Below are 14,373 nucleotides of genomic sequence, written 5' to 3' on the forward strand. Positions count from 1 at the left end.
TAGAAGAAGAAAGGATTTCAAAAGTAATTAATTCACCAAAACTAAATATGAATTTTCAGCTTAAGTTGTTCAGTGTCATGGGGTAAATATGAAGAGAGACAAACATCAAGAATCTTTGGCATAGTGGCCACAATTTTATTTAAAATACTCAATAGGTAAACTAGATAAGAGGAGTGGCCCATTCTGGTTAGCAACGGGTAGAGGGGAGGGCAGAGGATGGCTGCTTCAGGCATCTACCGCTTCCTCCCATGCCACTCTGAGGGTCATATAGAGTCTACTGAACTCTCCAAGGCATGTGTAGCCTACCTAAATCAAGGCCCATGTCAGCCAATTTATTGCAGGGCCTGAGATCCTGGGTATGCTACTACACAGGAATTACTATCAAGTCTCAAAAGTGTCTAGGAATCCAGGGGAAGTTAACGCATAATTTTCAAGGAAGATGGTTGAATTTTATTCTTAAAACCTTCATCCCTTGCATGTACCCCAACAGCCCATCAGGCAAACATTTCCTGAGACATGAATATATCTGCAGTAAGTATGTATGTTCCCAAGTGTGAGCGATGTACACTACATGGATGGAAGACGGCAGAAAACACAAATGTGGAGAGTTTATTGAAAACTTCCTATGTAGCTTGTTTATTTAAGAATGTTAGCTCTGCATGCAGATTTTTTTTTAAATGTGGCAGTCTTCTGCAAACAAATTTGTAGGTGATTTAAAGGAAAAGATTATGTGCATCAGAAATGTGTTACAACTTCCAAACTAGTAATTTCTGTAAATGTTGCAGTCATCTGGTTCACACAGTTTGCAAGCATGTTTTGAATAGATCAATCCAGCATTCTTTTTGGAGGTACACCATGTATTATATTGTAGCAAGGTCAGCATACTGCCTTCTTTAGTCAGAGGGGAAAGGTCATTGTGACATAGGGCCCTTTTTAATGAGCAAGAAGTTAAGCTAAAAAATAAAAATATATAAAAGGTTTACAAGATAAATTTAGAGGGGATACTCTTCCTTTCTCATGTGCTCTTGGAGGAAAAAATAAGAGATCACTGAAAAAATAGTTCTGCTTGTTGAATTGTTCCTCTTTTGAACTAATAACTCATTATATATTATTTGTTTGCAGTGTTGTACCTGTGTTAGTTATGGTAACCTGAAGAACAGCTCTGCATACCTCAAAAGCTTGTTACTTTTGCTAACAGAAATTGGTCCAATAAAAGATATTACCTCACCCACCTTGTCATTATATATTAATATAATATTTCCATGTCAGGAAAATGCCCTTTACTGGTGGTTTCCATTCTGTATGTACAGCTTTGGTGTTTCTTGGGCTGCCTACATCTTTGTAAAAATCCTCTTTTCATTCTAATTCTTTATCACAATCTTGGAAGACAGTAACTATTAAGAAAACACATTAATTTTTTGGGGGGGGAATGTCTGCTTTGTAATAAGCCTACATACAGTAATTAGAGACCTGTAATACATCGCTTCTTTTTATGTTCTACAGACCAAAATCTACACCATCTGGGCAAACCAGTGCCAATGGAGTGCAGTCAGAAGGGCTAGACTATGACAGATTGAAGCAGGTATATAGTACCTTCAGTAGAAACCTTTTCAGAATAAGTAATAGCAGAACTGTTAAAGACTTTCAACAGTTCTTGATTTAATACCAAACTGTAACCTTTTCCTAGTTTCAAACCTAAATCCAGGAAGGTGTGTTTTTTGTTTTTGTTTTTTTTATATCTGGTTAAATACTTTCTACAAGCTGTAATTTTGCAATGACATATAGCAAGTCACGAATATAGTCTCAAGATTGTTTTAACTGATAATGAATATTGTGTTTGATTTAATATTTTCAGCTATAACAAAAAAGTGTACCATCTTAACAATTGAGGAGAATGGTAAAGTTTTAGCAAGACAGCAATCCTTTGGATGCTTCTTTGTTGTTCTCAATGATTATCGATGATGCCAAGTTGAAAAGTACATTTTCACAAGAATTGTATTCCTTCACACTCTAGATTTAAATGCATTTCAGAAAATCATTATCTAAAATATCAAATCAGCAATAGGAAAGGCGATAGAGATGAGAGAAGGGCATTATGGTAGCACTACTGTCAGATTCTACTTATTTTTATCTGTGTAACTGAGAATAATTTGTTGGTCTAGGTTCTCTCTTTGTTTGTTTTGGACTTTCACATCTTATCTGCAGGGCAATTATAGTTATAGCTATGCCTCCTAGTTTTACATAAATTGCCACCACTTGTTGTGGGAGAACATGAAATTTGTGGATACATCGTTGTAACTCAAGTACCTCCTACCTTAGGTGGGATAAGCACCGTATAAATCAATTATAAGATTTGGGCAGCATATTTTTAAAATAGGATTTTTATTACTCACTAATAGTAAAGGAGTTTAAGGGTGAATTTTGAAGATATAGATACAGACTGGAATATAAGTTTGAGATGTTTCAAAATGAACAAAAATTAGAATTTCATTTTTTCTTACCTGAAAGTTTAAACCACACTAATTTATTAAAAAGAAGAACAGGAGTACTTGTGGCACCTTAGAGACTAACAAATTTATTAGAGCATAAGCTTTCATGGACTACAGCCCACTTCTTTGGCCACGAAAGCTTATGCTCTAATAAATTTGTTAGTCTCTAAGGTGCCACAAGTACTCCTGTTCTTCTTTTTGCGGATACAGACTAACACGGCTGCTACTCTGAAACTAATTTATTATTACTTGTATTCTGATACCATAGGATATTTTAGATGAAATGAGAAAGGAATTAACAAAATTAAAGGAAGAACTCATTGATGGTGAGTATGAACTTGATTCACTACATATTTTGGATCTCCAAGTCTTAAAGAATGGATAAGCATTTCTTAAAGGTGAAAAGATGCAGAAATGGAAACTTACTTTCAAGATTCTGTCTACATTCTGAGGATTCTAGAATGCCAAATTCATGATAGAACTGCTCTTTCTAATGTTCACTCATTTTCTCACTACCCTGTAGTAAAAAAAACTAACTTATCCTAATTGTTTTGATTATTCTTGCACAATCAGGTACTTTATACCTTATCTGCAGGGTTTTTGGATAGAGCAAAGATGCTGAACAATGTCTGTCTTTTAAAAGTGGATGGATGGGTGCAGAAATTGAGCAAGATCCTCCTTGCAGATGTTTACCATCTCATGATGTTGCTTTAGTTTAGGAAAGGCAAGATTGTCATATAATAATGTACCACTTAAAAGCCAGAGCAGTTGAGTCACATATTTCAAAGCAGTCAGTATTTATCCATTTTAGCCCAATGACTGCTTTCAACATTGTATCGTAATTCTTGATATTTGGTGTTTTTCTTAATCACATGATTCAAGGAGGTGGGATTTTACATTAATCACAGCTTTCGTTTTAAAATAAGTAGATTTCTAACCCTCTTGGGTTTTGGAGAGTTTGAAAATATGACCGCTAAAGGCTCAAAAAAACAAAAGTCAAATAACTCCAAAATTGTTGTTTTAATTTCATAATTTGAAAACCAGTCTCAGGATTTTTTTTGGAGGGTGGCGTAGTTTTTTTGTTGTTGTTGTTTTTGTTTTAATTTGGGTTGGCAGTACTGATGACACTACTTAATATTTATCATTAATCATTATAATCAGAGTAGCAGAGTCAAGGCCAGATTAAGAAATAGGCAATATAGGCATGTACTTAGGACCCAATTCAGACAAAGGAGAGACAACCTGAGTGGTTCTGTGACCCTGTTCACCAGGTCACAAAGCTGCTTATTTAAATTTAGTCCCACTGCCCCCCTGTCATGATGGAAGGATGGTGAGGTCAAACCTTAATGGGCAGTGGGGTAGCTAGCACTGCTGCTCCTCCTGACTGTCATGGGGCTAGCTGTTGCACCAGTAACTGAACCAGACGACCACCCCGAGCTTGGCTGCCATTATCCAGGTGCTGGAATAGGGAAGCCAGCCAGGAGAGGGACCGCTCAGAGACCTGGGGAGGCAGGGACCAGGAGGTTAATGGAGCAGTGTCCACACAGCAGGAGCTAATAGCTGACTGACCTGGACAGGAGAGGAGTAAATTAATCCTTTTCTATCCAAGCCAGTCAGTGACTGGCTCCTAGTGCATGGATGTTGCTTAGTTTAAACTAAGCAGCATCTGTGTATGTTTGCCTAGTGTCCAGTGATGAGTTAATCAGCCCTGAGCAGAGTGGTTGTTGGCTACTTTCACATTATATAGAAAATAGTATGTAGTCTGGAAGCATAATTTAGGAAAATATTATTCTGTGGACCAAGTTAGTGATGGAAAGATAAAGGAGGTATCATTTGATTCATAAAAATCTAGTCATAATTTCAGTGGTGTCGCCCTCTGCAGCATAGCAGGGGGAAGACACTCCTCTCCCTCAGCTCCCAGGTCCAGGTCCTCTGATTGGTGGAAATCTTGATAATACATTGTAATTGGGAATGGATTGAGTTGGGTATCATTCAAAAGCCCTTTTCCCACTAACACAGTGGTACAAAACATGACAAATCTAAAATAAATATGTAGCTATATACTTGAGAAACTGTTTAAAAATCACCTTTTTAATTATATTTTAACACAGGGTTGCATTACTTACATAAAAATGACACTGATCTTGGCTAATCCTAAGGAAGTTAGCCTTGACATGTAGAACTGAAAACATTTATTCATCAAAGTCACTGTTGGTATTGTCTCCATCAGGGGCACAACAGCTACACACATTGTCACATTGATCTTTGTCCGTGGCGCACTCATACATCTCCATACAAGGCAGGCTTCTGGCCAGTCATTTGCAGGGAAGTTAGGATCTGGCCTTTATATACTAGCATTTGATTAGCTGAAGGATTGATTCAGGAGCAGGTGTAATGCACCCCTTGTGAGTGGCAATTTTTCTCCATTTGTCTGCTTCTTGGAAAACATCCACCACTGTAACTCTGCAAGTGTTGTAATGTTAGTCTTCAAATGGTAAATTTGGCATATGGACGACTCCTAGTGATTTATGATCTCATCAGTGACTGTCTCAGCTGTGCCAAGCATCTTCAGAATGAGGGAGAGAGGCTTAGTTGAATCAAATGCCTTCCAATAAGATCATTTGGTCTTTCCAGCTAACCTTGCAGTGGTGTTACATCCTGAAAGGGCATGGAAACCTGGCAGTGTGGTGGCTTTTGGTGGTTCAAGTGATAGGAACACATTGCTGAGGGATATATGGCAAGTCTGTTCCCCAGCAGCAAGCACTAAAACAATCTTGCAGAAATCTTGGGTAGGGTCTCACAGAGAGCACTACACCTATGTCTTGTGCAAAAATCCAGAGCTCCGGAGCACCTGTTTCTGTGGCATTGATGGCATGCAAAATAATTGTAGCGTCAGCCTCCTCATGGGACCTACGAAGAACTCACAGAACAATGCAAGGCAGCAGCTTCATTACACCATGCGACAACAAAATTCTTTAAGTAATTCTATCCGTGCTGGAGTGTTTTTCCTGCAAGGTGTGTGTGGTCAGCTTGTTTGTGTGAGTATGAGACAGTAGCTTCATTGTGACATTGAAGATGTTTGTGGAGTCAATTATTTTGATTTGGACAGGCACAGTACTACTGAGTCTATTCTTTCTGGTAATATTTTTAATGATTCCGCTGCATACCTGAAAAACAAGAGCATGCGGGTGCTGTGTTATGCCCACCAACTCCCCCAATGACTTCCATTGCTCTCTTTTTCATGTGATAGGCCATTGTCTGAACCAGCTGAACAGAAGGGAACTGGCAACCTTTAAACAACCCGATTTCCTCTTTGAAATTCCTCTCGTATATCAGGGTCAGACTTTTCTACACCTCTTACTTCAGTGAGATACCAGGCAATCATTGCCAAATAGTTGGTTAAATCGAAAGCAAAAAAGCATTTAACTAAGTCTTCTAGTGCTGTGAGGTGCAAATTCCAATTAGCAGTCCTGACAGATCAAATAAAGAGCAGCAAAGACAACCATCTTAATGTATCACCGCACCATCCCGAAAGTTGGCTTTGTCGCAGATTCATCTTCTTCAAATTGCTTGATCCATTCTGCGATATTGAAGCTCTCCTTTGTGCACAATAGGTCATTGACAGTGGAATGCACACTAGATGCATGGAACAGGTCTCGTAAGTCCTGTACCCTTTGGTAGTTCAAACACATCTTTATGCTTTCCAAAGAAGACATGTAGGTAGCATTTTTTAAGGGCAACAAGTGCTTGGGTGTGTTCTTTTATAGTATATCTCAACTTTTTCCCTTTAAGAATTTGGTTCACAGTACTGCCACTATGCAAAATACCTGGGGTCTCAGGAATGCCAGTGCCATCAACAAAGGAGCCAATTTCACATATCACTGTAAAGATATGGGGTTAGACTGGATGACCTCCTGAGGTCTCTTCCAACCCTGATCTTCTATAATTCTATGATATGGGTTCACTTCTTATAGCATGTAAAGTGCCGCCAAGCATTGTGTGTTTAACCAGTCTTCTGCGATATTATTCTCCACAAATTCAGCTACTGGTTGGTATTTTTCATCTCCTTGTTGGTGCCTAAAAATGATCAAGACCAAAGTAAAAACAAGGATTTTATAATAAATTACTTAGGGATTGTAATTAATTATATGATGTAATGTATGTTATGCAACTGTGTGCATACTATTTGCAGATGGATTCCAGTAATTTCTGGCTGGATGCTGTTGTCTAACCAGTGCCACATTATAACTCCTTTGGCATAATAAACAAAGCTGATTATCAATACCTCTGAACCGCTTCTTTTTTGTAGATGATTGCACATCAACCTGAAGCACTCCTTCCATTTATAGTAATCTGTAACATTAAAAAAATTAATCAGGTGGTATGTTCTGAGCATTAACTGATAACACAGTACTGTCAGTCAAAGGCCACAATTTAACTTTGTGAGGGCTGCAAGTTTGACATGCACATGTTAAAAAAATGTTGACTTTTAAACATTTTCTCAAATTTGTATCTACGTCATTGGTCTAAGTTTGTAATGTTTGGTGCCATTGTGCTTGTGGGAGAAAAGGACTTTTGAATTATACCCAACACAGCCCATTTCCAATGACACTGTATTATCAAAATTTCCAAAAAACAGAGGAACTGGAGCTTGGAACTAGTGGTGGAAGGGCCAGTGACACCACCTCCTCACCTTAGCAGGCCATGCTGCAGAGGGTGACACCATTGAAATTATGATAGTGTAGATATTTATGAATCAAATGACAGCTCCCTTCCCTTTCTATCATTAACTTGCCCCTGGAATTACTCATGGTCCCACACTAATTTTTCAATACTGGGATGAATAATTGTATGCATTAATGTAGCAGCTCCCTTGCCTCTTTTTTCTTCCCTTTTTTGCTTGCTTTGTCTTCTATGCTACATACTGTGACCACTTAAACAATATGGTGGAAGTCAGTATAGAACCCAAATCCTCCTCCTGACATGTGAACTGGTGGTGGTTCCCTCCATTAAAAAGGCAATAGTGTGGGCGGAGACAGAGAGAAACAGACTGAAGCATCAAATATCAGAATATTTTATACCGGAAAAAAGATGTAATCTGGGTCAGAATTAAATTCTGTTTCGTGGTGTCAAACAATCTTAAGGTCCAGTATACTGTATTTTTAACAAGATGGCTTCTGGTAGGATGAACTTTTTGTTCAAAGGACAGACGTGTCAGTCTAGGCGAGTGTATTTTTTAAATATGTAATGTTAATTTATGCTTTTTTCCTTCCCTAATCAGCAATCAGGCAAGAACTGAGCAAATCAAATACTGCATAGAAAGACTAGGACTAAGCCAATGTGACTCTTTCACTTGGTATAAAGTCGACTACATTTTGTGAGCTGTTAGAAGAAACTGGAGACAGACACTTGGAAGGAGGGGAAAACGACATTCTGAAAACTTTCAGACACATCACTCTGGTGATATGCTTTTTCCTTCCTAGTTTGCTGCTTTTTTCTGACCTTTACAGCAGGGTGGAAAAGAGTCTTAAAAGTTACTGTAATGATTATGCAGAAATTCCCACATTTGTCAGACAAGATCACAGTGCATTGAGATGTTCTCATGTCAAGATAAAATTGCACATATTTCAGAATTCATTGTTAACACAAAAAAGGAGAAAAGCTTGGGAAGGCTTTTCAGAGAGGTTTTCTTTATTAATGAAGGATTTAGCAAGCTATACTGTTGTACTGCAAATGTATCTCAGGTTTGTCTTCCTATCATATTTGATATTTCCATTAATAACTTCAAAGAGCAGACATGTAAGTTCAGATCACAAAATATGAAATAATTAGAAGTGTATGCTTTAAAGGGAATATCACCTAGAAAGCGATGGCATATCAAGTTTTTGGAATTTTATGATAGGAAGCCTCTCTAGTTAGCCTTCATGCAATTTTGTAAACAAAAAAGCAAGCAGTCCAGAGTTTAAAGATGTAGATGCCTTCCTAAATCGTTACAATGCTTTACCAAATCTAAGACTTCTACATAATACAAACCAGTGGTCAAATGTAAATCATTAGTATGTTGTAGGTTTACAGTAGATTTTCAGACTTTTTTTTTTAAGATTTATGCATGTGGATATTTTTGTAAGGTAACACAACACAATCAGCTTTTTAATTAAACAAAAAACATTGCATGTCATAAATATTAAGTAGCCTTTTTCATTTTTAAGGCTTAATTAATGCCAAGGAAAAAAGTTGGGGGGGGGGGAAGGTGACAGTTTTGGTTTAAAAATATTTTGATTAATTTCTGCACTATTTTTCCTCATATTACATGCATGTGTAATAATGAGGAAAATTTTGTGACTTTTATCAGTAACCATGTTAACAGAACCAGGTACTTAATCCTTTTTGTATCATTTCTTGAGTTATTTGTATTTCCGATTCAGTAATGGTTCTAAAACTCCCATCTCATTTTTGTTTCATTTCTTTACTTGATCAAAATCCAAGTCGATTTAAATTTATCAGCTATTACCAGTGATGCACCTGTGGTAATACAGGATGCACAACAATTACCGGCTCCTGTATTCTCTGAGGCTGCTTTTTGACTCTGAGGAAACAAGGGCAAGGGCTATGATGGAGCATTAGGTCAAAGCAGAAAAAGGGAAGCAGAAGAACAGTAGTGGGGCAGCATTAGCTTTAGAGAACAAGGTGAGAACTTTTCAGGGGAGATGACACTTTCCTCTTTCCCATGGTTTAAAAAATTGTTAAAACACCTCATATATGCAAATCTTAGTTTAAACTAATAAAATTCAGTGGAATAAAAATCCTGCAAGGCAGATCCGTAATACTTTGGGAAATATTGTGGATCAAATCTGCACTTTTTCATTGCATCTTGAATTTTTCTGAGCTGTAATAGTGCCATATTTTTTTGCTATCTGCTGATTAGGAAAAAAAAATACCTATGGTTTTGGAGGCATTATTCATGTTACAGCTTACTTAGCTCCATTCATAGAACAAAAGCTTTAAATAGCATATGTTCCTAAGTGCTGGAAACCAAAGCAAATCAACAGCACTTTCTGCTTCTGAAAGGCTTGAATGAGGAATTTTTCTCCAGTTTAAACATGTTCCTGTTTCTATAGAGACTCAAATTGTAAAATTATTTACAATGGAAATATTACCTAAATCAATATATAATTCTTTCCAAAAACTGATCATCTTTCTGCATGCATTAGTGAAGGCATTAAACAAATTGCAGCAAGCGTGAAATAAAAGGAGGCATTTTCATCTTTGATAACTTTTGTTTTTGCAAACATTTTAACATTAAGGAAGTTTATTCTTGTCAGAAATCATGTTTGATTTTGTTTGTTAGGGAAGTTCAGGAGTAGCCTACTAGAAATGTAATGGGTATAAGTGGTCCAAAGTAATATTAAACAATTAAACTGTCAGATTGTGGGGGAGAGGGGGAACCTGGTTTATGCACTAAACGTTTGTGCCTTGGTCTAAAATTAACATGATTTCTGTTTAAAAGAAAGAAGAGCAGATGTCTTTTTTTGTGTGTGTGCTGTTTCTACATACATACTTTACATAATCTCATATTGCTGAATTGGTCTTTTCCAGAAAATCTAATTGAATTAAAGCTTACTGTAAACACTTGCTGTCATATTGAGATTTCCATAATTAAAATGAACTACAGAAGCTAAGGTTATTTTGCTCACTGTTGAACTAAGTTCTTTAAAAACCATATTATGATGGTTCTGTGCTTTTGTACAGTGGATGTCTTAAACTGAGTACAGTTTAGGAGATCCTTTCTAATTCCAGGAAGGTATTGCTTTCCTCAACACTGTGATCTGATCTGTGATAAATCTGTGCTATACACAAGTGGCTAACAAGTCAGTTGCAAACAAACTGAATGTATAAATCTTAGTGCTGGTGCTGAAATCTCTTCAGATAGTTGTCATGATTTCAAGTTCATTGTTTAAAAAAGTTTTCAAGCATCAAGTGTCAATCAAAACTGAAGATGAAACACTAATGAATGTTGAATTTTCATGCATTTAGGTTTGTCTCCTTTTTAGTTTTTTTCAGTTCATTCTCTGCTATTTTTACCATATTTGTGTCATTTTAAATTTCTTACATGCTAACTTTTGTTTTGTTTGAGCGAATGAAATAAAATTGCAATATATATATGTTGCCACCATTCATTTCTGGAGCTTGATAAATGGTAAATCTAGAAGATTCTGTTGTAATTCCCAAACGGGTCTTACTGAAATGCGAAAAATACCTTTTTAGTCTATGATTTTACCACTTGATGATTTATATATTGCTGTTCTGTTAATAAATTTCAAGGCATTTTTTTTAAATGCTTGCTCTACAAAGAATGTAATCAAAGGGAATATGGAAAATTATGAATGAAAACTATTGTACATAAATTCAGGACAGTTGTAGTCAGTCTTGCTTATGTTGACCCTCTTTGTTGGTCTGACTTGGCACAGGCTTTTGCCCTTATGTCCAGGAAAATGCTATGAAAAAATCAAGATTGAATTTTCCCAACTTTTTCTCTGCTGTTTCCCGGTATAACAAAATATTTAAACACTAGTAATAAAGAAACCCCATCCTTAAAGTTTCACGTTGCTGTGCAGAAGGTAGGAAAAATCTTGCTTGACAAGTTTAAAGTATACTCCAAGTAACTGTTTAAATATTTGTTGGATTAGAGCCTTGAGACTAACACTTCTCTACTCTCCATTTTATTCCACATAGGAAACACTGATTTCTTTCCTCCATTTACCTCTTGTATCTATCTTATGGGAGCACAAAGCAATACAGGCTTTCTTGCTTACTTGCTTTGTTTTCACAAACCGCCTTGATACCCTCTGTACAGTCCTGAAAACAAAGGTTTAATCAATCTGCTCCCTCTGCTGAATGCCTCTCAAGCACCAGGCTACAAATGTCATATGATCATACATGAACTGTGACAGTTTTTTAGCAGTGGCTATTTAAGATTTGTATTGTTACATTAATGCTATTGTTTAAAAAATTGCTCCTATCAGATAGCAATTTCAAGGCTGGTCAAGCACTAGGCCTAGGTTACTTAAATGTCCCCTTGCTTTTGGGAGCAAAAACTGAAAAAACCCCAGTGTTCTCAATCCATTTTTTAAAAAGTCAAATGAAAAACTTTCATTTGGTGCTTTTAAATACAAAGAATTGTGTACATGAATCCTTTTATTGAAGAAGAAAAAAAAAAGTACTTCACAATCACTTAATCTTTAACTTGTCTTTCTTAAAAACCTATGCTCACCGGCTCTCAGAATGCAAATTCAAGATTGCACTGCTGAAGAGTAAGTTTTAATCATGTGTATATACTTACAGGGTGCTGAGTATTCCCAGCTTCTGGTAAATGCAAGGTAAGGGAGGTGCAAGGGCACAGGATATAAATAACAGGCTGTATTATACAATTTTATCTGAAGCTCTTCAAAAGCAATTTTTAAAAGATATGCATTAAACCTTTAGCAACAAGTGTCAGGATTATCAATTAGGTACTGAAACAATGTCAAGAAATCCTATCCACTGTTGTCAGAGCTGTTAAAATACAATAAGCAACAGCTCAGACAGGAAGGCAGAGATGTCTAATTCTGAATAAACTAATCAATTATATCAAAAATGGTAACATTCTCTTGGTGTAATCATGTGAAATATGACTACAAATGCAAGGCAAAAACTGTTGCTTTTGAGCATGATTATTTTACCAACCAAATATGAAGCTCACAGAGGAGAGAGAGGATCTTCACCATTTTCCATGGGCCAGTGGAGAAGAAGAAAAGATTGAATGGGGGGGTGGGGGCAAAAAAAAAGAGCTTTCCAGAATCATCTGTGTATCATGCTGTGACTGACATGATCTTTCCCTTTGAGGCACCAGGGTCTTTCCTAAACATATCCTGTTAGGATCGAACCTATTATTTGTGACAGGAAGCAGATGGAAAAGAAAGAGCTGGTTTCAATGAGAGTTAAGAGTGTGAAGCTATTGAAAAAGAAATTAGTTGTCTCAAGCAATTTCTTTTAATGGGGAAAGTTTTGTATACAGAAACATTGAGAATTAAATGAGCTTGGATCCATGGGAAACCCAGGAAGATTTTGGATGAAGATGCTACAGTGCTAAAGTATGGCTTGAAAAATCTAAGACAAAAATCAGCCTGCATTCATACAGACAACTAATTTGTGCTTATAAAGGCATTTCCCTGATTCAGATTCCTGACCTGATATCTTACCTTAGTTTTTAAGGAGGAGTTAGCTCAAAGAGAAAAGTTATTGAAATTTAATTGTAATGTCAGAAAGGAAATTATTTAGCCTGATTGTCTAATCAGTAAAAGCAAATTTATCTAATTTATAGTGTTATTGCTTAAGATAATGCAGATTGTGTAGTCTAATGAAAGTTTTAAGGACTGAAATTCAGGATAGATCCACTAAACAAAACTTTTAAACTAGTCAGGTGTAGTTATAACTCATCTGATAACAGGGCTTAAGGTTAGCAACCACCATCACCTGTCACTGGAAGAAAAATGGTAAATTTTAAGTTTTTCATGCTGCCAGTCATTATGATGGTACGGAAGGTCAGGGAGCTGTCCTGTTTAGCTAATTTCTCATAGTTTATAAACGGAGTATAAATGTCCCCATAGAGAACAAATGCCTTTCCTAAGACAGTTTCTTGTAGAACCTGGTGTCCTACGTTTTGTTAATCCAATGTTGTTGTACCCACTGTCACACCTTTATGAGCTATTGTATAGCATTAAAATGGAAGGCATCCAGAGCAGTTTGGAGCACACTCAATTTCTCTTGCACAGCTGCTCTACTTACTCATCACTAATGGGTTAATGCCCCCACCTATGGAATTTGGAGGCTCCAGGACTAAGCTCTGCCCTTCTGGTCAGGCCACCAGATTTTCTCCCCCCAACGGTGGAATAAGTTGGCAGTTAAATTTCTCCTGACAGTTTTGGTATATAGCTTCAATTTCATTCATTTTTATGCAGAAGCAACATATGATCTTTCTCCTCCTCCTGGATCAGGAATTTGGCAGCATGAGTGTTTCAACCACCTGGGTCTGCCACTGGCAGCAGTCCTCTTTAGGATTTCTCTGACCATATATTGGTACGAAGTGTTGCTCTGCAAATACTGGGCTAAAGCTAAGCAATGCTCCCAATGTGAAGCACCATTTACAGTCTCTAGAGAGGATAAATTATGTCTGACTACTGTTCACAACTAGCTGACCCTCACATTGCCAGGGCAAGGGGCTCAGAGTCAGACTGGCATGTTGGGTGTCCCGTTCTCCTCTCTTCCCCCCCCCCCCCCCCCCAAGGAGCCGTGACTCCAAAGCAGAAAAACCTCATCAGGGGCTTCTGAGCAATTTCCAGAAGAGAATCTAAGGACCCGGAGGATGCTATCTGGCCAGTTCAGGGTATAAGTCTTGAAACAGACTCTGGCTGGAGTTGGGAAGTACATGTCAAAGGATCCAAAGTCCGCCTTTCCCCCAGGTACTGAGGTGGGTCCTCAGCTCCCTGAGGAAAGAAGCAGGGTTCCTACAGAGCTCCCTTTCCTCTCACTATAAACTGGGAGCTGCTTGTGGTGCTGTGGGGTAAATCTTATAAGCTCCAGTCCCAAAATGACAAAACCAAGCATCACCTTTGCCAGACAGCAATAAGTATTGTTAATGAACAAGTGCGATAAAAAGCTAGGGGTTAAACCCCTTCTCCTTGCACCTCCCCCCTCGAGGGATTGTTTGCTGGAGCTTTTTGCCTACACAGACGGTCTCACAGTGTTCTCGATCAAGCTCACTGCCCCTCCCCCACCCTGCAGCATGTCTGGACATGCAGAGAAACCAGTCACTCCTGTGAACCTTCCCTCAGGCTGAAGTGTAATG

At 37.6% G+C, this 14,373-nt stretch overlaps 1 protein-coding gene across 39 annotated transcripts in view; it reads left to right on the forward strand.

The window, feature by feature from the left end:
• The window catches only part of ENAH (ENAH actin regulator), a 182,347-nt gene extending 171,698 nt beyond the window's left edge, over window positions 1–10,649 (forward strand). For all 39 annotated transcript variants that reach the window (XM_065590586.1, XM_008175150.4, XM_065590584.1 and 36 more), the window contains 3 exons: window positions 1,504–1,582; window positions 2,758–2,815; window positions 7,771–10,649. In XM_065590586.1, coding sequence (XP_065446658.1) covers window positions 1,504–1,582; window positions 2,758–2,815; window positions 7,771–7,808 — 175 coding nt within the window. In that variant the 3' untranslated portion in view covers window positions 7,809–10,649. The remainder of the gene's footprint in view (window positions 1–1,503; window positions 1,583–2,757; window positions 2,816–7,770) is intronic.
• Window positions 10,650–14,373: the final 3,724 nt, after the last annotated feature.

The sequence above is a fragment of the Chrysemys picta genome, chromosome 3 (genome assembly GCF_011386835.1).
Source record: "Chrysemys picta bellii isolate R12L10 chromosome 3, ASM1138683v2, whole genome shotgun sequence".
Taxonomy (NCBI): Eukaryota; Metazoa; Chordata; order Testudines; family Emydidae; genus Chrysemys; species Chrysemys picta.